This window comes from Coccinella septempunctata, chromosome 5 (assembly GCF_907165205.1).
Source record: "Coccinella septempunctata chromosome 5, icCocSept1.1, whole genome shotgun sequence".
In the NCBI taxonomy this organism is placed as follows: Eukaryota; Metazoa; Arthropoda; class Insecta; order Coleoptera; family Coccinellidae; genus Coccinella; species Coccinella septempunctata.
The window spans coordinates 18,609,098-18,632,494 of record NC_058193.1 but is presented as its reverse complement, the minus strand read 5'-3'; the positions used below and the strand labels follow the sequence as shown (position 1 = coordinate 18,632,494).

The following is a 23,397-nucleotide window of genomic DNA, read 5'->3' as shown; positions in this document are numbered from 1 at the left end:
ACTAGAAAATAAAAAGAACAATGTCCGATCAGCTTGTTTATGAAATAACAGCTGTGTATTTACAGCGATTATAAGGCGCGTACTTACTGGTGAGCCCCAACAGCAACCGGCCATAAAAATCCTATTATGTCCGATCAGCTTGTTTATGAAATAACAGCTGTGTATATACAGCGATCATAAGGCGCGTACTTACTGGTGAACCTAAACAGCAACCGGCCATAAAAATCCAATACAATTTTACGACCATCCTTGTTCGTCGCAGACTTCATAAACAGCCAACTTGGTCTATCTCATCAAGATAATGTATTTGTTGTCCTTTATTATCAACGCATATTTCAGTCGACGTTGGCAGCTTGTGCAATTGACACAAAACGCTTTAAATTTTAAATACCCATTTTTATTTTTCATTTTTAAGTACTTAAATTTTTTTTTTTTTGGGAAACGGTTTAAGTGGTGACGTTCCAAAGATATTCCATAAAAAATACATCATTTTTGTCAGGAGGAGTATTCCCTATTCTACCATGGATTACATACATAATTGATCGGTAGCAGTGCTATGCAATACCAACAATAGCTTAGCGATATTTAACTATAATTTCACGATCAAAAGTCTGTTTAATTTTGAAGCTTCTTTTAATCCTACATAAAGCCCGTTTGTAACAGCCGAGAATTCTCTGGAGAATTCTCTACTAAATTTTGGTAAGAAAACGGCAGAGATTATTTTGCATACAACTGAACAGTGAATTCTACCGAAAGTGCATATATAAGGTAAAGAATTCACGGCGCATGAATTCTCGAGTAAATTTTCCAGAGAATTCTCGGTTATTGCAAACGGGCTTAAGATTAAACTAAAGGAAGCTTCAATCTCAAAGGGACTTCAGAGTTGATAATGAAAAAAAAGATCGAAGTACAAATAGAAACAAAAAGTTTCAGTGTTCTATGTCGTTTATGAATATGATGAACAACATACGGCCAGGAAGGCGACACCACCTCATCAGTCCGGATGTTACAGACGGTTGCTTTCACGATTTGACTATGTATTTGATATGGGGAACCTACAGCATCTCATAAAATTTTCTACTACAAGCGTTCAATTAAAAAAGTCCTTAGATCAAGTAGGTACATATAAATCGCACTACTAAAGATCAGTAGGTGATTCTTGAAATAGATCGAATGTGACATTCTTCGAAATTCAGGCCAGTTGTCCGTTGAAACCGTACAACGTACGAAAACGTCACTCGTCCGTGTAGTACTTCCTCTGTAACAGACCCGCATAACGTACAACGGCTCCGTCATTGTCATTTCAAGGTTGTCGTTCATTATTTTCGATACAGAACTAAAATTGTGAAATGGAAAGCTTCTTCAAAAATTTCAGTCAGTTTGGGATAAACCGATTGTGGAAACCTGATAAAGAACAATCAGCACAAAGAACATTCTTGTTTTACTGTTTTCAATTATAAAAACTTCATTTCTTACCATGAAATTGTTATACACGGTCTCTAAAAATGATTGTAAGCATGGCAGTGGGCGACGAAATATTCCAATTTTGCAGATTCCAATCATTTGCAAGGTTCAGGGCACAAAAGCTTCAAAGAATTAGAATAAGAATTGAAAATAAAATTACATATTTCTAATTGATCATGGAATAATCTGATAATGTTGTCTAGATACTAAAAACCTTGAAGCTCAGAATGTAGCATCAGCATTTAAAAACAACTTCCTGTAGCTGGTATAACGAAATAACATAATAGCCATCATTGGAGGATAAAACTGGAAGTATTTTTGTATTATACATGAATTTCATATCGAAAAATGGATTTAAAATACCGCACGAACTCAAAAAGCTGCAAATGCAACGCAAAGGTTTTTTCATTATACCATTACGACAACCCTATCATAACATGTTGATTTAAAGTATCGAAATTGCCCCTTCATCCGTTTGGCCACACCTTAAGAAGTTTTACGGTGCGCTGGGATATACCTATTATCTTGTCTATGGCTGAGATGAATTATTGGTTATTTCCATTAGGAGCACAGCAACGATTGCATTATAGTAGATAGATGTGTTTTGAATCATTATTGTAAATACTCAATTTTTTCCCGTGTTTTCAGAATGATATAATGAAAAATATCGTCCTTACTTTCTGGACTGGTAATGAAATACCATTACATAATTTAAAAATTTTAGGAATTTTTCAAGGTTTACCTACTGATTAACTGGGAGAAAAAATAATTTTCGGGTGTTGATCGAATTGTCAAATTTCAAGTTATCTCCAGAGGTTTGCGAAAAAGGACAATTTTTCATCCATTTTTTTCCTATACAGATTACAAAAAAGTAACGCCGAACTTTGGGAATGCCAAGAGAAAGAAGAGAATAATTTCATTTCAAGTTATGAAATATTCAATATTCAACTGCACCGCTCCATATTTGATTCGCCCCACTTATTTTTGAGTGTGATTCGCTCGTCTTATGGGCTACGAGCTACGAGTCTTCCCCTCGCATCACTCCCCACTCCAATGACAAAGCGTTGTAGAAACTGATTCAGAGAGCGGTCCATATCAACATTCGATAATTTATCACATTCAACTAGCACGGGACGATGGCATTTCTAGAGTCCTCTTCTTTCTCATGGGCAATCCTCAAATGTTAGGAGTAGAATTTTCGCAATCTATAAGTATATTCCAAGACACAAATCGTATAGATTTCATGCAGATTATATTTTTTCGTCCCGAATGCATGTTTATTAAAAGAGATAAGGAAACGAAATAAAATCTTTTTTAATTATTGCAGAATACAATTTCTTTTCTAGAAATGCATAGAAGTGACAATCCCTACCCAGATTTTTATATGTATGTATGTGTACATGTATATGTACATAGTTGAAAAAATAATCATTCTTTTCTTCATCGAAAAGAAATTGAAATTTTGATGATTATATTATCTATCATCCCCTCAAGTTCAAAGCGATATCATTAAATTTCAAGTACGGGACTGGAAGGTGACACCAGCAGTTGAAAAAATGAAACAGATAACTAAACCGTCATGTTCAGTTACAGTAGACACGAGACTATCTGAATAATTTTTTGGGGTCATTTGAAAAAGTTGGTGTATCCTGTATCCTGGGAGTAAAGTAAAAACAGTGCAGAAAAATTGAGATTGAGACACTGTATAAAAAGTGCCTGCGTGGCATTGTTCGTTGACAAAATGATATTATTGCTTACTTATTTTAACCCTAGAAAAAGAAGACGGTGGCGATTTTTTTTACACTAGTGCTCAAGTATTTATCTATCACTAAAACCACAGACTAGTTTTTTCAACGGATCGAAATGAACCAACTCTTAAAAAATCCTCCAAGATATAAGATAATGTGAAAAATACGGACGTCCTAAGTTCCATTCCCATTCAAAAACCAAACAGGTCAATATTCTGAACGAAACCACGTGGTTGATGGAGAGGAATGCTCTGATTCGGTACAGGTGCAGTTTACACTGATCTGATGCAGATGTCGAATAAAATTCCCCGAGCATATGCATGAATACCACCAGTGGAAGCCAAATCGCCCGACAAAAATTAGCAAATGCAACCGGTCGAATACGCTAGCAGATCACAAACAAATCAAGGATCTATTTCATCAATATTTTTCCAATGGCAACATTTTGAAAGCTTTGTATAGGTGATTTTTAGTGAAACACTTTATTTTCGCCAGTTCAACCTTTTTTTATAAAAATGAGTACCTAAGTACCTATATACGAATTCAACAAATTTCTTTTAGTATTAATTTGGTGTTCAACCTTACAAGAAGTAGTTTTTGCTTTGGAAATATTTTTTCTTACCTTGAATGGTTCCAGCTGAAAACAATTTTTCACCTACCCCTTAAAATTCACGGACCTTACTTGATAAAAAAAATTGACAAATTAGACTTTCCCAAGATTGACTAGGAAGTTTTTTTTTCCAGAATTTTCCCAATACAACTTTTCATTGCGATATCTGATGAGTCTTCCATTGGCTTCCGTGGAGTAATCAAAAATTATGATATAGGTTACTCAAATAACAAATTTGAATATGTTTCTTGATAAACTTTTTAGGGTTTTCACTCCCAATCTCTGAAACAAAATCAATTAAAAATGAAATCAACGATTTGCTCCTGACAAATTAGTGCGAGAATTTACGCAGGAGCAAATCGTTTATTTCATTTTTAATTGATTTTGTTTCAGAGATTGGGAGTGAAAACCCTAAAAAGTTTATGAAGAGATGCAGAATCCTCCCAGAATAAATTTCAATCGATATTTGAATATGTTTGGTTAGGTATCCAAATTCAACCAAGTTGATTGAAAGCTGTCTTTCAGTTCTCCTTCTAGTATTTCTGACCAATGTATGACTTCATTCTGGGTAAACCTTGCATGACTAATAATTGCATTTTTTCTGATAAGAGCTGGTTGAAAAATCCCTGATATTATTCATTTATATTTCTGCACTCAGATAAGATACCAATCGAATGCCTCCTGCTAGATTCTAGCGTGAGAACTTGCTACAACCTATTAGGGAAACCAGAAACTTAAATGAATGGAGGAAAATTAGAGAATGTACTTATGACTGACAATTTATATTTTATTAGAACGTCTAAAAAAATCTACGCATGAAATACATACTAATGAAAACGTCCGTTCAAAAATATTAAAGGTTGATATTCTGTGCTTCAACTTTGATTGGCTTCTACAAAATTTTGTGGTTTTCTTTCGAATTTGATATATATGTAAGCGTTTTGAATTTTGCGAGAATGCGCAAAAAATTTTTCTTGAACAGTTTTCTTATCGAAAATTATGCTTTGAGATATTGTGGCGGTAAAAGCTTAGCTTAGGCACATAATATCAATCCGTATCCATAGCCTATTTGACGAAGAATTTTTACGAACGAACGTTACTTTCCTGCAAATCTATCAGTAATCATTAACCGTTTATTTATGATGAAATTATGTAGGTGCCGAACTAAATGTTATCGAAAAAAGTTTTTGTTTTCCTTTAAGGTTTATTCATGAGAGTTTGAAATCTAGCAACAGATAAATGAAGACTAGTGATATTCATGAAATATGATCTTATATATTTCGGAAATTATTGAAATAATTAAGGTCCATTATTGCTCAGCATAATTTTATTATTTCCAAAAAGGGTGTAAATGAACATCCAAGCCTCTCTAAAGACCTTTGAAATTATGTCACTCAATTCCCATTCAAAAACATGAAGGGTGGCTTTGGACCCTACGGGGATAAAGTTGGAGAGTGCAATCCTCATCAATACTCAACACGTCCCCTACAAAGAAATAAAATGGGGAAGAAGGGGTTTATAATCAATCGAGTGATTAGTTGAAGAAGGTGGCAGATTTCAGTTGAGACACTCGGTATAAGTTATATTAACAGAGTTCTAAAACAATAACATTTTGTTCTAAGCTTAAATGATGAGACTGGCTGAATGATATAAAACAGAATTTAATCTAAGCGGAAGTAACCAGATATTTAGTAAACATTCTGGGGGAAGCTTAGGTATTTCCGTAGTACGTATTCAATCAGAAAATGATTCACGAAAGAACATACCGATGGAGGATGAATTCCTTCGAAAGAAAAAATGAGACCTCCCAAATTAAGAAAAGATTCCGGTACAGATAAATAATTGGTCAAAATGGATGAGAATCCAGACAAGAATGCGTTGACTGCGATAACAAACAGCAGCTCAGTCACTTCTACTTTTCAAGGTATTCTGTTGTACGGTCAGTCGGTCATATATCTGGGGTTAATTCCACCTCTAATAAAATAAGATTACGCTCGTTCTCTCACAACAAGGGGATAGTTAAAGGTTCATACAAGAAAATAGCGTGACTTCTTTGGCCTTCTCGCTTTCCAGAATCGCCACTAATCGAACTTGGGTAGGGCTTAATCGGAAGCCGACTGGGAGGTATATCCAAATCCCCAAATAACCTAGTTGACCTTCACCACTAAAATCAAGAAGCTTGGGATGACATTCCTTACGGGACCAAAAATCTTTGGATTTCGTGCATCCCTCTAAAGTTATCAAACCGCGACGGAGATAATTGTTAAAAGCTTGTAATTTCATATTTTAGATTGAGACGGTAATTATTTTTGAAGTTCAATTAGCCACACTAGCCGCATAATTTACTGTCGCCAACTCACAATCAGTCGTATATTAGTTAATATTTCAGTTTGGTAAACAGATAATTGAAATTAATCATTATTGTTTAAATGTGTAGATACCTTTACCTGAAAAATTTGGGGCTCGTTTAGAATCAGAGTAGAGAAAGAAGATCCTATCTTCCATAATGAAATAATTGAAATATACAGTAAATAGTGGGTAACTGAAAAATATATTACCCAAATACTGATCAAACTACATCCATTTGAGTAATCCATTCCAGATATAAAAAAACGAGTATAAAACCAATACGAAATGACATGAAATTTCAACACCTGTATTTGTTCAAGTCGATTATGGTAGAAGGATAATAATTGGAGGGTCAACTGTTGAAATATGGGATGATTGACGGTGATCGTTCACTAGAATCCGAATATTGAGCTGAAAATTTTGAGCAAGAGTTTCGGAACACCGATCTATTCAACTACAATATTTTTTCATAAAAGCTAATTTCCCGTTATACCGGAAATAGTGTAAACTTCCTTGATTCAAGAGGGACATCCAGTGTTTTATGGTACCATAAGAGAGTCCATTCAATGACAACCTCAACAATGCCATACTTGAGGTTTAAAGTCGAACTTCTCGGCTGCTTAGAATTTTCGCTGATTTTTAGATTGGGTCATTATTACACAGGGTATTTTTATCAAGTGGTCAATTTTGACAAACCACTTCTACGAAATTTTAATTTATTGAGTTCTCGTTACTTTGTTTTGTCGAAATTAATGACCTTGTCAAGAACAGCCTGTATAAAAATGAAACTAACAAAAACCAGTATAACCGGAAGTGTCTCTTTTAAGAAAATATTTGAGATCAGTGTCTAACACGCCTTCTCACCATGTATATATTTACGAGTATATCAATTGATTTCAAAAATTATAGTCACAGAGTTAACGAAACCTAGTGAAAAAATTCCAATTTCAGGACTCATTTATGAACCCTCATTTATCATCTTCGAGTGGGTGGTTATCTTATACGAATTTCGTCAGCCGAATATTCCGGAAAAGAAACCACTCGACCTACAATTGATATCAGAGAAAAAAATTTTTCATTAGCTTCACAAAATACAAATCTACGTTATAATTTCACAATTAAAACTCGGGCATCTAGTATCAAAGATCAGAGGGTTGAAGACAAATTATATGATAGGTAATAATATGTGGACGTAACTCAGGAATGGGGTGAATATAATATATTATAAATATATCATATATACAATGATCTTAAAATTATGATAAAACGCATACCTCTGCTATAGAGATCGAAGGGTGGATTTTGTTATATTCCGAATTATATTACATGAATGCCAAAAATGAGGCATCCTGGTGGATGCGCTTCAAAAAGGAGTTGACCATGAATTCTAGAAATACGCAATAAAACCAATGTCTACGAGAAAAATTGTCGACTATCAAAGTGAACCCGTCATGAAAGAGTTATCAGGGTTTCTTTTTATAATAACAATAAATACAGACAATGACAATTATTTCATTGGGAAATGATATCAAATGAATGCTATATATAGATGGATGTTTGTGAAGAAACTTGCATTCTTCGGTACGAATAAACGAAACAATGAACAGCTTTGTTTAACGAGCGATATACAAATGAATGAGCAATAATCAATAAAAGAGCCAAAAGGGGGATAAATAATTAGTTTAAACACCTAATAAATGTTCCCATGTATATTGATCATTTACATTTTCCCTATCCTGAAATTTGAGGTCCGTTGTCTATTCGCCCCAAAAAAAAAAAGTAAGTATCACCTTTGTTATAATTTTGACACGCCTAACCTGCTGCCTCTACGAACAATGTTTGAGTGAAAAATCTTTTCCTCAAAGTCAATCAAAAGGGCATTGATTACAAAATAAAATAAAGGCAATGAGTCACCGTTAAGAGTTCGGGTTATGCGGTTTTCCTGATACCATACAAAGAAAATAAAGTGAATTCCATGAATCATTTTCATTGTTTTCACCACAAACAATATTCAAATTGAAACTAATTAATAGCTAACCATAACTAAAGCAACAATTTTCCGTAGCTTATTACTAATTTGTCATTTTATAGACCGATAGGTTGACCTATTGTTAAATAAATAAAAATTCTATTCGAAAAAAATTCAAATAACCGGTAAACCGGTAAAGGCTAGCCTGTTAACAATGGAGATTGGGAAATATAATAACTTAATATATGAAACAGTTGAACATATGGCAAAAATGTTTCAAGTTTAATTGATCAAATATTTTATGGACTCACCTAACAATACAAAAGCACTAAAAATCACAAACCAACTTATCCAAATCTATACACAAGACAGTAAATTATCAACTGAAACGCGCACAATCTCAATTCAAAATGGCGTGAACCCTGCCAAACCAACTGGATTCTATTGGTAGATTTGATTTGGGACGCTCTAGTGTTGCCAACAATAAAGAATAAAAGATCTTACTCCACCATTTCCGAAGGGTGTGGTAAAGGTGTTCAGGAAATACCACAAATATGTAAATGTTGAAAATATTTTTTTGGAATTTAGATGAAGTTTAGTTTATTCACTGATCATTAGAAGGAATAATATCTTATAAAGGTTATATTTTAGCCGATCGAGATTTCTTCTATAAAGCAAGGAAACCTTCAAGACAAACCAATAGATGACGCTGTATCTATATCAAAAGTCCTGAGTAAAATAGAAGAAAAATATTCATTTTTCTAATATACAGGATGTCCCGGAAAATGTGGGAAATCTCTCGGATTCAGATAGAACATAAAAAAATAAGATGACAGTTGACCTCCAAAGTGACGCCACTGGAAAATCATTTTAGTGGAATAAATTTCAAACTACTTGATATAATTTAATGAAAATTTGATATGATTAATAGTAGTGAGGACTTCTTAAATTACCGCACTCAAATTCAAATTAGCTTGTTCAGTTTACCAGGGGCGGACTAGGTTGTACATTTTAATGCTTACATTTTCAACACCCTGTATGATAAGGTGCTAAAAAAAACAAATTTGGATACTAGTAAGAATACCTTGAACATTAATCTGAAGAAAAGGTACTCTTGTTCAGTGTCGATAAAATGAACCGTTTTCGAAAAAAAAAATAATGAAAGAAGTAAGTAATTTTTTAGTTACTATTAAAAATAACATGAAGTCTAGTTTTTTGTCTGCAAAAAAGTGTGATACGAAAGATATTCAAAGAACAAACAAGTTTCAGTTCATGGTAGTGAATCCGATAAAATTTGAGTTTGAAACTTATTCCACTAAAATGGATTATCAGTGGCATCATTTAGGAGGTCGTATCTTCGTAGGGAGGGCCGCTAGGAAAAAAAATTATGGGAACTTGTCATCTCCATTTTTTATGTTCTATCTGAATCCGAGAGATTTCACACATTTTCACACCCTGTATAAAGTGACACTTTGACACTTTTTTAAACTTGTTGGCATTTTGAAACATTTAACTTTCCATAACTAGTTACGAAAAGTAAAATATTTCGAAACTGATGTTGATGAAACTACTTGCTTCCAATGAAGTAAAAAATAAATATTTCAGGATTCACTAGGCGAAGGCGATCTAAAAAAAATATCTGCGAAGGACGCTTGTGTGGACGTTTTGGTACTTTTAATTCGAATTAAAATAGTCACATCCGATTCGAAATTAGAAAAATAGACTGTGAAACATTTGGGAAAGCACTAAATATAATGCTTTTCCCAACTGGTTGCACAAATAACTATTTCCTTACGGTAAGTTTTTCTGCGTGCGGAAAAGGCACATTGCGAATCTACGAGCATTCAAGTTACTGTATTTTGTTTGTAGAATAATGTTTACAGAAGCGGTTAGACAATCTGATCTCTTTTGTATCAAGTGGCGACAGGCGCATGCTGAAATAAAGATATCACAATTGCGATTAAAAGGTAAAATGGTTTCTCAAATTGCATATAATAGTCAGAGGCTATTATAATAGATACGAATTTTGTATACCAATATTTGAAAAATTTTGTGACATTTTTACTTTTGCGCATGGCGTGCGGAGAATATAGTATCCTTACGCAGTCCCGTCGGAAATTACCAAAGATATGTAATATCTTTGGAAATTACATACTTCCTCCCACTTCATATCAGATTCGAAAGTGTCATTTTGCGCACTAGTGCGTAAAAGTTAATTTCTCTCTGTTAGCGGAAATGGATTTTTTTCGCATTGGTGTATTCCCCAGTTGCAAACTGTTAACTATACTCAAACTGCTGGAAATTATACTCCGACGTAAACAAATCAGATTGACGCGTGTTTGACAACTTTCAATTCGGTGAAAGAAGGATTTCTCGTAAATGAAAGTTCAAGGAGTTGATAATTGAATAGCATCGGGATATATCCACGACGAGCAGACTTAGTAGTTGGGGAGCCGACGATGCTATATCGTGATTTACTCTAGCGTCGTGGAGACCTAGTGGATTTTGAAGATTAGATGGTAGAAAGAAAAAGAGGTTCTATGATGTATGCACTTTCAGCGGTGGGGAAAGCGTCTGCAGGGTATCAAAGATGTAAAAAAAATCGTCAGTGTACGTACTCGAGCATGTCAGATTAAGATACTGTATATACCATACGGGTCTCTGATAATGAATTCATGCTTATGTGACAGTTTGCGCGGTGGGACTGGCCGTACGGAAGAGTTGAAAATGGTAAAAAAAAGATTTCCAGCGTGTCAGAGTTTTGGACGATATGTTAATTGGACCCAAAGGAAGCTACTTTTCAAGGGACTTACAATTTGGACGTGACGCAAGGTCGCAGCGGTCCTTTGAAAATGTAAAAAAAAATCGTTACTTGTTCATACTCGAGCGTCTCAGATTTTCATACAGATGATTAATCTGGGTGTTGTAGACGTGTTGACCCATTAATCTGACACTAATCAAGGGGGTTTTCTGATTCTGACACTTTGAAGATGAAAAAAATTTCCCTATCTGCACCTCTAATCGTTTTTGTAGTCATTATGAAAGTTGTAGATAATAAAATTCTACACAACTTTTGTCTGAAGCAATTTTACATACTCTTAACCGTTCTCGAGTTAGAGGGCGATAAGGGCGAGGAGCTTAGCCACACATGCGAAAGGGCAAGGTCAATGTAGAAACCCGGTCTAATGTACATTCATCGCTATATGTATACCTCAAAAACGTTCGAACGTAGAAAAAATTGCTTCGTACAAAATTTGTAGAAAATGTTATGCCTACAACTTTTATAATAAATGCGAAAAAGGTTTGAAGCCCAGGGCAGGAGATTATTCAAAAAAACTGTGACCTTTATGGCCAATTTTTATTGTTTCGGCTTGCTAAAACTGTCAGATTATAGTTTTTCGTTATTCTTGAATCATTAGCTTCAAAACAAGAAAAAACGCCACCACGCTCGAGAATGTACTGATGACTTTTTTCTCAGTAGTTAATCAGCCTACGGATATTTTAACATTTATATTTATTAAAAATATGATTTTTATCAATATCAAACGGGTTTGTTACGATTCACCCATGATACATAAAGGTAAAGCAGCAACATCATATAATAATTAATTAATTATATGCAATAGGTCATTCTTATTTTTATTAATTCGTTATCAACATAATCAATATTCAAATATCGATTTATTTATTATTTATTTACACGAAGGAACAAAAATTTGAATTTAGTATTTATAAGTTATCCTTTTCACTATCGTCAGAGTTATCGATGGTTATGTCGCACACTCCATCCGTTTCTGTTTCGTTTTCGTCTGAAATAAATATATCAATCAATTAACAAAATCATGTTGTTTTTTGCTTTTTTTGGCATATATAATATGTAATAATATAAACGAAAAAAAATTTCATACCTTCAATGTTCAAGTCGATATCAGTGATGATGGAAAAAAAATTTGAAAATCAAATCAAGTGATTTCATCCCGAATGAAAACTCCTCCATATGATTTCTTACATATATAGAAATATATATTTCTATTCCGGCGCGCGGAATTTTCAATGGTCTGACTGACGGTCGTTCCATCGCTAGACATGCAGCTGACGGTCATTTTTATATTTCCATATAAGTAAGAAATCATATGGAGGTGTTTTCATTCGGTATAAATCACTTGACTTTTAAATTTTCCCAAGTTCACGTGCTCGACTGACGTATTTTCCACCCTCCGCCGATCGGCTGACTTCACTATTTTGTTTCTATTTAACATTAATATTACGTATAAAAAATTTCAGTCGGGATAAAATCACTTGAAATTTTGCATTTTTTCCTAAGTTGCGCCGCCTCCCACGCCCGCACCCACCGCTACTTGACCAGCTGACGGTCAGTTTCGTCATTTGCAATGTGACTACAATATACAGTATTGAATTCAACCGGGATGAAATTCCTCGAAAAAAAAACCCTTGCCTGCCGGACTAATACTTTTCAACATGTAATTAACTTAACCACATATATCTTAATCTGACACGCTCGAGTATGTGCAATGATCGGTTTTTTTTACTATTCTGACAGACTGTCCAAGACAATTTCCCCTGTATATTGCTCTGATGAGGTCAAAAGAGAACGAAACCATGGTCAGCATCTGCTTCTCTTCGATGGGGTGTACTCCATTTGGGGCCTTGACGATGGCAAATTGGCCAGTTCAATTCAGATCGTAACACTTGTTGATATTCGTATCAGCAGGTGGTATGCATCTGAATTTATCCTTATTATTATACATATTTTTCTGAACCGCCATATCGTCCTCTAGGTAGGTACAGAGATATAGATATATCTCTGGGTAGGTACCATGTTATCCATTCATTACTCCACATCCTGTATATTATTCAGTTGCAATCTAGAATTTTTTTGTTTGAATATGAAAAAAATCACATTAAGGAAAGTGAACAGAAGGATCATGTATGGGATCGGTGGTCCATTTTTTGATCCTTCAGTGCAGCCATAAAGTAAGTCAAGTGGTGTCATCGGTGTGTTCTGTGCAGTGCAGCCTCTAAACCACGGGGTCTACAGTACAGGAGCCATGCAGGGGGCGACTCCAGAGCGCTGACAATCGAATGGAGGAAGATTTTTTCAGATCGTGCAGGCATTTTCGAAGAAATTAAGGGAAAATCTACTAGAGGCAAGTGTTACTTTGGTGATACACTGATTAATGCTGAGAAGATTCAGATGAAATAGGTTTTTGTGGGTTGGCAACGCTGAATCATCGATCATTCTAACCACATGTTGAAAATGTCATATTTTCGATTTTCCCGATAGTCCAATGTTCAACGTGGAAATTCGAATACAATACCTGGATTCTCCCACTAAATCAATAGTTTAAAATGAATTGAATACAATGTGTTTTCAATGAGATTTGCCCATACGCTATCAGGATTTGAGATTGGAACTGAAAATTTCTGGTTTGCGATTGAAAATTCCTAATCGAAATGGGATTTTCCAAAATTGAAAAATTGAAAAGTCCAGAATTAGTTGCTTCTATTCAACATTATTTTGGCGTTAAGAATATCAATAGTCTTCAAAACAATTCAGAATGTAGTAAAACAAAGGGTGAAAAACATGACTTCAAAGGATATATTGTGACAAACAAATTTTGGTACTGGTTATTTATTATTGGAACTGGACTCGGAGATGAAGCTTTTTACGCTTTATTTATTCCATTTTGGTTTTGGAATATTGATGGAGCTGTTGGAAGAAGGGTAGTTCTTGTTTGGGGAATCGTGATGTATATAGGTAATATTCAAAGTCTTCATCAGTATTTTGAATTTGACGAAGAGGTGAGATTTTGAATTTATTTTTAGGACAAGGAATCAAAGACATCGTTCAGTGGCCTAGACCTGGCGCCCCAGTTTTCAGACTACATAACAAATGGGCATTAGAATATGGTATGCCTTCCACACATGCTATGGTTGGAGTGTCTATTCCATTTTCCGTCATTCTATATACAATGAACCGATATCTATATAATCTGCCCTTTAGTATTCTTTTTGCTGTTTGCTGGTGTACCATTATTTGTCTCAGCAGATTGTACTTAGGAATGCATACTGTCTTAGTGAGTATTCTACAATTTGAACAATTAGTTCTTTGATGTATTTTCAAGCCATTGCCCCAATAGCCTACCCAGTTTACTAGATTCTCTACTAGGAACTCTGGTATTTATGACACTTATGATGAAGTAGGTACATTGATTTAATTTTTCCTTTTTTAATCCATCATGAAAATTCACATAAGAATACTTTCTGAATAATTTTATCAAATAATAGTCATCATTTCAATCACTACATCACCTATTGAAAAAAAATTCAAGGAGATTGAATGTAGGGATGTGTCGTTCACGAACGAACGAATCAAAAGACCCGGTTCGTTAGAACCAATGGTTCGTTCAGTTCTTCACCCGAAAAATGACCCGTTCGTTCAACTGGGTCGAATGAGCCAAACGGCTCCATGCGACCCACAAAATCGATATGGGATCTGGAGATCGGAAGATCTGGAATCGAAAGAATGATTCATAATTCCGTCTCTTCATGACCCAGGTACCCGAATAGTTAGACGGGTTTCAGACTGACCCAAAGGAAACAGATGGTAGTCGTAATAAAATGAACTTATATTACTTGCATTTCGCAAGTGAATCAACGGCTCCTTGTTGAAGAAAGTATGATAGATTTAGGAACTAGGACTAGTAGAAATTTCTGTTATTATGTCTATATGGATGAAAGTAAATTTTGAGTGATTGGTCAATTCTACAACTTTTTTTCAGATTAATTTGAGGAAAATATTTGGATTCACAGCAATAACATAATCTTGATTTCAAAAATTTCAGGTTTTGACGAAATTAATGAGACTAGATCTCACGAATTTCGAACCTGTAAATCAATGATGTCTCCATTTCAAAATTTGAATCGTCCGATATCCATTTCCTTTCGAAAGACTTTTGGTTTTTGAATTTTTTCTACACTGGGGTCAATATTTCTCTCGGTTCTCTCACGAATTTGACCTCAACTAACTATTTTCAGCCGCTCAAAAATATTATGGCCCACAAAACACAGCTGTTTGCAACTAAAGAAGCATCCATATTTCATTCTATCAAAATTTAATTCAACTGAACTAAACTGAAGTGAAATTCCTAACAAAACAGTGAACTGATCGAGACGGGACTACGGATCCGAATTCGAACCATACGCAATGTTTGGATCACAACCCAAAACCCAACTACCTAAAAGAACCAATGGGTCAATTGAACGGGTCTTTTGAACCGGGTCTTCTCAGCAATGGATCTAGATCGATCTGGTTCCTCGAAATTGAACGAACTACACATCCCTAATTGAATGGAATTTACTTTATATTCTCATCCCATAGACATAGAGACATGGACTGAACAATGACAGCATGAAATTGGCTATTTTATAGAAAGAGAGAAATGTATATCGGGTCTCTTTTGTGTTCACATAGAGGTGAATTCGGACCAATCAAAATTCTAGAAAAAGACAAGTGCATGCCCGATGTTCAGTTTCTCTCTGTCACTTTTTTTGAACGTACTTCATGCATGAATATGAAGGGAAGTCACAGTCCATGTCTGTATGTCTATGTCTTGCCCGTAATCACATGTCCATTTTATCTCTAAATTTTAGCTGCCAATCATAAAAAAACTAATCATTTATAGTGTTTAAGGTAAACTATGAAAAACTGCACTGTTTGTGTTTTATTTATTGGTTTGAGCAATATAATATGAAGAGATGTTAAATGTGAGCTGAGGTAATTTAACATAGTTGATTTAATTTCGCATAACTTTTAGCATTGTGTAGAAATTAAGTATCTTTTAACTTTCTCACAAAATAAAATTGTTTGGTGGCTCACCATTTAATGATCACAATATGCCATTGTGCCACGGTAAACACTTTTTCTGAACACTGACTTATAGGGCATGAATTATTGAGTTAAGGATAGAAAAGATACACTTCAGGCTTCACATATATATCCTCAGTCATATGTCTCACCCTAGAAAATATTCAAAGAAGGAGTGTTTTTCTGGAGTGAAAGGAAAGGTGTTTAAACTACAATATATATTTTTTCAGGATATCATAGTGGGACTTTTGTTAACTATACTTCTCATGATTCCATTAGTCCCATTAGTTGACCATTTGGACCACTACTTAATGACAAACACTACCTCTCCTTTTTTGCTATTGGTTTCATCGATTGTTATTATAGTATACTATCCTAATAGTGGAAAATGGACTCCAACAAGGTGAGAATTTTCAGTAGAAGAAAGGATTATGAGTCAAGGTTAACAACCAATAGTTTTGATGTCAGAATTTAAGCATTTTCTGCAACAGTTATGAAAAGTCAAGAAAAAGCATTCATATTAATTTCACTTTATATTCACAAGAGATTATTCCATGAATTTCAAGGTGTGCTTTGATGTACTTTTGTTATGAAGAAGTATTCTTTGGTACAATTTCAATAGTTGAAACAATAACCAACTTTCAACCGAAAAGATTGACTCTTGGTTGAATGCGTTAGCTAAATATTTTTGAGAACTGTGGGAGCATCAAAAAGTATTTTTCAATTTTCTCGCATTGCTTAGGTGCTTTTATAAAACAAGATTATGCTTTGAATGTTCAAAAACAATGGTTCGAAATATTCACAGATTTCTCATAGAAATATACTTATTCCCTTTTATAACTATATGTGAAAAAAGTATAATTATAAGCCATGGTTTAATGAAAAAATCAGTTAAGTTACTTTCCAAAAAGTTGAGGGAGCTTACTTTATACAGAGTGTTTTATAGTTAAGTGTACAGGGTGGGCAAAATTGGTGATACCTGAACTACAACTTTTTAACCCAACAGGATATAGTTATATAGTTATAGTGTGAAGGGGTTACAGTTCACTGCGACCTTAAGGTCTATTGTGCCCCCTAACAGAGCTGTTTTCATTGCGCCCAACCCAACAGGATAGAGGAAAATGAACGTACCATTCATGTCGACTTTTTTCGAGAAACTAATAATGCTGTCAACTGCATTCCACTATCTTCTGTTGTTTTTGAGTTATAGATCAAAATTGAAATTTGGGCGATTTCAACTTTGGTCATTATCTCCATTTCTGTTTGTGCTAGGATGTTAAAATGAAAGCATTATGCAGGCACTTTTTTGATAGCTTTCCAGTGGCGTACTATGATTTTTTCCTACTGGTTTATTTGCTGAGCTATAACATAAAGTTATGTTTTTTCTTATGAAAACAGTAGTTTGAAATGACTTGGAAAGAATCGCCATTTTGTTTGCTGTTTCAGAAATATATGATACATCGCCTTCAGTCTTTCTAAGTAATTTTAAACTACTTTCATAAGAAAAAATATCTTTATGTTGTAGCTCAGCAAATATACCTATTGAAAAAAAAATCATAGTCGCCACTGGATTGCTATAAAAAAAAAAAAAAGTGTCTGTACTAATACTAGGGCTAACTTAGAGACGGAAATACACAACCGTATCAATTCGGCATCACGGGCATTCTGGAAGCTAAAGGTCAGAGTGTCTCAAAATCACGACCTCAATCTGAAGACCAAGACAGCTGTTTACAAAGCAGTAGTCCTCCCAACGCTTCTTTACGGAAGCGAAAGCTGGACGCCCTACAGGCGACATATTAAACAGCTTAAACAAACGCAACAACGACATCTGAGACAGATAATACACATCAGATGGTTCCACAAAGTTTCGAATGCAGAAGTCTTGCAACGCGCGAGTTGTACAACAATTGATTCTCAAGTAACGAGGGCCCGACTCAGATGGAGCGGCCACATTCTGAGGATGCAAAACACAAGACTCCCCAAAATAGCTCTGTATGGCGAATTGGCAGAGGGAGCACGGAAACCAGGAGGCCAGTATAAGCGGTATAAGGATACACTACATCAATCCCTACAATCAATTAATGCCAATCATAACTGGGAACAACTAGCGTTAGACAGGTCACAGTGGAGATCTATGGTGCACAGTTATAATGGAGACTCGAGAAGAATTCAGCGGCGGCCAGATCTGGTTGGTGACTATCCATGCCCGGAGTGTAGAAGGATCTGTAGGTCACGGTTGAATCTCTTCAGTCACAGCAGGGCACACAGTCGCAATTAGCCCCAAGAAATTATAAGTCTGTTCTTTTTTTATGTCTTTTTGTACAAATTCCCGGTAACGGAATACAGCAATGAATGAATGAATATATAATGTTTTCATTTCAACTTCCTAGCTCAAACAGAAACGGAGATAATGACCAAAGTTGAAATTTTAATTTTGACCTTAAATCGAAAACAAAAGAAGATAGAGGAATGCAGTTGATGGTATTATTAGATTCTCGAAAAAAGACGACCGTAATGTGCGCATTTTCCTCTATCTCGTTGGGTTGAAAAAATTGGAGTTCAGGTATCACCAATTTTGCCAAGCCTGCACATAGCTCAACTGCCGTTAGTAGACAGTGGACACGCAAACATTTATAAATAACCTATAGTTGAGAAGGGTCTACGATGCCTTTTGTATAAGATACAGGGTGCTATATTCATTTGGTCCATATTTTCCACAAGCCAACTTCGAAACCACTCGGTATATTCTATTCAATTTTAAGGAGAATGTGTTGAGTGGATATCCACATCGACTGGCATAGCTGCGAAACCTTCAGGATTTGATTCGATGTAACTAAAATATGGTCATAAAACAGGTTTATATCGGAATTCATGTTTACGGACCAATAATTTGGAAAGTAGAAAAAACTGAATGAGACCAAAGTAACTTCATAATGGCGCATTCCGTTTTAATACATACTTCATAGTTAGCGAATATGCGAAATGTTGTGAAAAAGATTGAAGTAGAAGTGTTGGCTATTCAATTGTAAAACCGTTGGATGTGTACACCTTTAAAACACTTTTATTCACTAATGGCACTGTTAATTGACAAATCAATTAAAAATGAAACATGCAGGAACTTTTTATTGAATATTCGATTGTACCTGAGAATAATTTTGAATAAAAATATCAAAACGAGTTGGGAAAAGACAAGAGAAGAATATTAACAAATTATTAACATACACTTTTTCACATTTACAAATATTGTTGAATGCTGCCAAATGAACTAATCTATGGAGTTGAGGTCTGGAAATAGTGGGGCCATAGTCATAACCAACACGTCCTATCCGCAGATTCCCATATAATATATTCAAGTGATTTCTCACCTGGACAGAGGAATGTGGGGGTGCGCCGTCATGCTGGAAATAGATACGTCGAATATGAACATTGACAAATTTGTTTACAGAAAAAGCCTTCAATTTCTTCTTTTCCATTGACATAAAAATTTCTTTATCCTCCCTCCATCTTGAAATTATGTCTGATACAAAAAAACTAGAGCAGAAAGAAAAAGTAAAGACATAATACAGCCTTCATCAAACTGATTCGAAGACTCGATGGTAACTAAAGGAAAAATTATTAATCATAGGTACATAACTTGTTATCAAATCGCACTGCGAAGAATATCATCTCTGCGTCAAAAATCTTCTGCTGATTTTTGTGGAGGATCACTCTCCCTTCAGTAAATTAATAATAGTCCAAATCATGCTTTTGTCCGGATGACCGGCCAGGTCCGGTCTTCCAAGTGATGATTCTTCTGTCCTTCAGTTGTTTGAGGAAAGTTGCAGGATCCTTATGTTGAGCAATCATCTCCCATAGATTTATCAGTAGTTATTCATTAGAAAATAAGAAAAAAAACGAGAAAGAAATTCAAGAAACTTCTGACATTTTATTGATAATTTGTTGGTTGATAAGGATAAAACCAATTATTCTGGAAATGACTATTTCGATGGAAGGCCAGTGAAAAATAACTGTTATCATGCATGAATAACATTGGGGTTGTAAAATGCTGACAGTTTTATTCTTGGAAATGTTCTGAATTCAATGGAATTGAATAGATGTAAATAAAATAAAATTTATCTTTTCATCAGGTGTGCCAATTTGCATGAGAGTATTTCTGAGCTAATAGAATATTGTTTCATTTGCTACTTCATGATTTGGCTTTTAACAATTAATCAATTTACAGGGGTGATACAACAATGGTTTTATCTGTATGTGTGGGCATCTTAACTGGATCATGGCTGAATTACCAGACAGGAGAATTAACACCTTCCGACCTAAAACCACCTTATCCTATTATGTGGCCATCCTCCATTATGTTTGGATGCCTCATTCTAAGAAGTATTTTAGGCTTCACTTGTATTGGTCTGCTGAAAGCTCTATCTGAGAATATTTTCTATAGCTGCATGTGTGCCCTTTTAAGACAAGATGAGGCAAATTTGAAACAATCTGAACATTCCTTAGAAAACAAGCATAAAACAATTGTTGAATTAGCCACTAAATATTTAACATGCTCATTCATCGGGTTCTGTATCACTTATAGTTTGCCTCAACTTTTCAAGTACCTGAGAATTGAGCGACCTAATTTTTTCACAGAAATTTGAAATACTCCTAAGTGAAAAAAAAATTTTTTTTGCAAGAATATGGTATTGGTTCATTTTTTGAACATATACCTAATGTGATATGAAACAAAGTTTATCGCTGAGTATTCGATACGTACATCAAATGACCTTTTATATGCAATGTGCCATATCAACCGAACAATTATACACAAAAAAGATGCTACTGCTGTTTTTAATCAGAAAGCATTACATTTTGAGCGCATACCTGATGTAGAAATTGTCTAATTATTAGGTATCTCATACTGTATATTTAAGCAGAGGCTTTACATGATATATTGATGGCCTGCAACTATAAACATTAATTTGGGACCTCTTGAATTTATTGCAACTCTGAACTTTCTCATGAATGAGCTATTGAAAATTCTAGTCACTTTAATTCCAAATGTTTCATTGTTTTTGATTTTATGTGCTAAACTATTTTTCATGAAATTCAGAAACCTATACTGTTTCTGTTCTTTTCATTTGTAACAAAACGGAAGTTAGTGTTGCAAAATTAAGAGATAAAATGTTTTATATCGACGACTTTGTCATAAACACATTAGAGAAAATTTCATTTCAAGAACAGTAATTCAAGAATGTAATTATATATAAAGATTGTTCCACATTTTGCATCAATTGGCAAAATTCTGAAGGTAAGAAGGATATCCTTTTATTTATTATTGTTGATTAAAAAAAATGATGTTTTCATTTTGAGCTATTATTTTATATTAAATATGTTATTTATTACGTAAAAATATACCAAATTCAAAAATATTTTAGGATTTATGTTTTAAGAGGGTGTAGATGGGGGATTTAATATTTATTAAAAATTATTTTACTTTTCATATGAAGCATTGTTTGGAAAATAACTGGAAACTCGAAGACCATTCTTATTTTTCCCTGGAAAAAATTGAAACTTTTATATCCCCACTAATTAAAATTTTAAATAGTCACATAGACACTGTAGAATTTTCATATCATGTATCGAATGAAAAATTAGACTTTTGAGTTTACTCCCAGTGTTTCCTCATAGAATGAAAATTTTTACAGTTCAATTTTATTGTTTTTCCAAATATTATCCTATATGTGAAGGAAAACTCTGAATACCCTTATTGTGAGACCAAAAATGATTAAAAAGTATTACAATCTTGCATTTTTCCTGTGATTAGACCATTCAGTTTCATCACTGTTATTTTTCTTCGGGGTAAGGGGTAAGCCTTGGCAAACACAGTAAAGAGGGTGTTTACTGAAGATGCAGCAAAAATGCAGGAGGTGATTTCTTGTCTGAAAACTTGTATCTTTTACGAGATATGAGGAATCAAGAATGGGAACTTTTTTAAGTTTTTGTTGATAAAATTTGAAGGCAAAGTGTTCGTTAGAGTTTTGGACATTTTAATAGTCGCATTATTCTAGATCAGTGGTTCTTAACCTTTTAGTGATCAGGGACCATTTGACAAAATTGTTTTCGTGTCACGGACCACCAACTGTTCCGAGGTAATATTAAGTACGTAAACGTCAATTTTTGTAAATGAATAAACAAGGTTGTTGTAGTTATAAAGAATGAACGGGCTCGACTTCGATTTATGCCCCACCTCAGATTTTGATGATTATTTTTTTATAGATAGAATTTTTCATGAGGAATCGAATGGTAGTAATCTCAATGTGCGGAAATTTATAGTTCATTAGCTAGGATTTTTTGAAATGTTCGTTAAATGCACTCAATTATGACATTTGAATGTTTGTTCACTGTAATTCTCGATTAATTCGAATGTTTTTCTCAACAGAACTTAACCAATTGGGATTTTGAGGTTATTCACTGAAAGAAATGTGAATAATTGATCAATTTTGGCTAAAAATTGAACTGAATTATTTTGAGGTGAAGTTAGGACAGTGGAAAAACAATTTCATACATAAAAGTATCATTTTGGCTATTTAAATTTAAGTTTAAAGGACCGAAAAGTGAAAATATAATTCTTCATGATAATATAATGATATAGCACGTATATTGATGAAATTTTCGAAAAATCGTTTCTCTCAAATTAAAAGTTCGCCGGGATTGATAGTTGTACGAATAGATTTTGTATCTTCTCTTGCATCCAGGAAAAAATCGGCAAAAAAATCTGACATAGGCACTTTGTCGAATTCGAGAAAAAGCACTTTACAAAAATTTCAAAAAATCATAACTGCCGAACTATAAGTTTCCGCAGAGTGAGACTAATGCCATTCGATTCCTTATAAAAAATTCTATCTGTAAAAAAATAATTATTAAAATTTGAGGTGGGGCATAAATCGAAGTTTACTTTATTATTTCAATGCGATTTTTTTCACTGCATACTCTTCAGCAATTTATGAATCCTTGGTTCAGTGCTAGGTACTTAATACCAAAGTGGCATGTCGGCACTGGCATCCAACCGATTTCGATGCTTGTTTTTAATTACCAGTAGAATCGAAAACCCCTGCTCGCATAAATATGTCGATGAAAAGAGAGAGCATTGGGGTCTAGTCTCCCCATTTTTTCTATTGAAGAAACCCATTTCAATATACTTTCGTTTTGGTGGCATTTTTCTAAAAAACTAATATAAAATAATTGTTATCAATAAGTGCTCTTAAGTCTGGTTCAACCCTATGTCCTGTCGGATGGCTTCGCGGACCACTTCGGGTGCTTCCAGGGACCACCAGTGGTCCGCGGACCACCGGTTAAGAACCAGTGTTCTAGATGAAAAAGTCTTTGT

The 23,397-nt window shown here is 34.4% G+C and overlaps 2 protein-coding genes across 2 annotated transcripts in view; one reads left to right on the top strand and one right to left on the bottom strand.

Moving 5' to 3' along the window:
* The window catches only part of LOC123312902 (A-kinase anchor protein 200), a 45,285-nt gene extending 36,686 nt beyond the window's left edge, over nt 1-8,599 (bottom strand). The window contains exon 1 of the mRNA XM_044897479.1: nt 8,452-8,599. The gene's annotated coding sequence lies outside the window, so the exon portion shown is untranslated. The remainder of the gene's footprint in view (nt 1-8,451) is intronic.
* A 4,799-nt stretch (nt 8,600-13,398) lies between these two features.
* LOC123313700 (sphingosine-1-phosphate phosphatase 1-like) lies at nt 13,399-21,816 on the top strand. Its single transcript, XM_044898683.1, has 4 exons — nt 13,399-13,919; nt 13,988-14,238; nt 16,259-16,431; nt 20,251-21,816. Exons 1-4 carry the CDS (start codon nt 13,616-13,618, stop codon nt 20,666-20,668), a joined length of 1,146 nt encoding a protein of 381 aa, XP_044754618.1. The 5' UTR covers nt 13,399-13,615; the 3' UTR covers nt 20,669-21,816.
* Nucleotides 21,817-23,397: the final 1,581 nt, after the last annotated feature.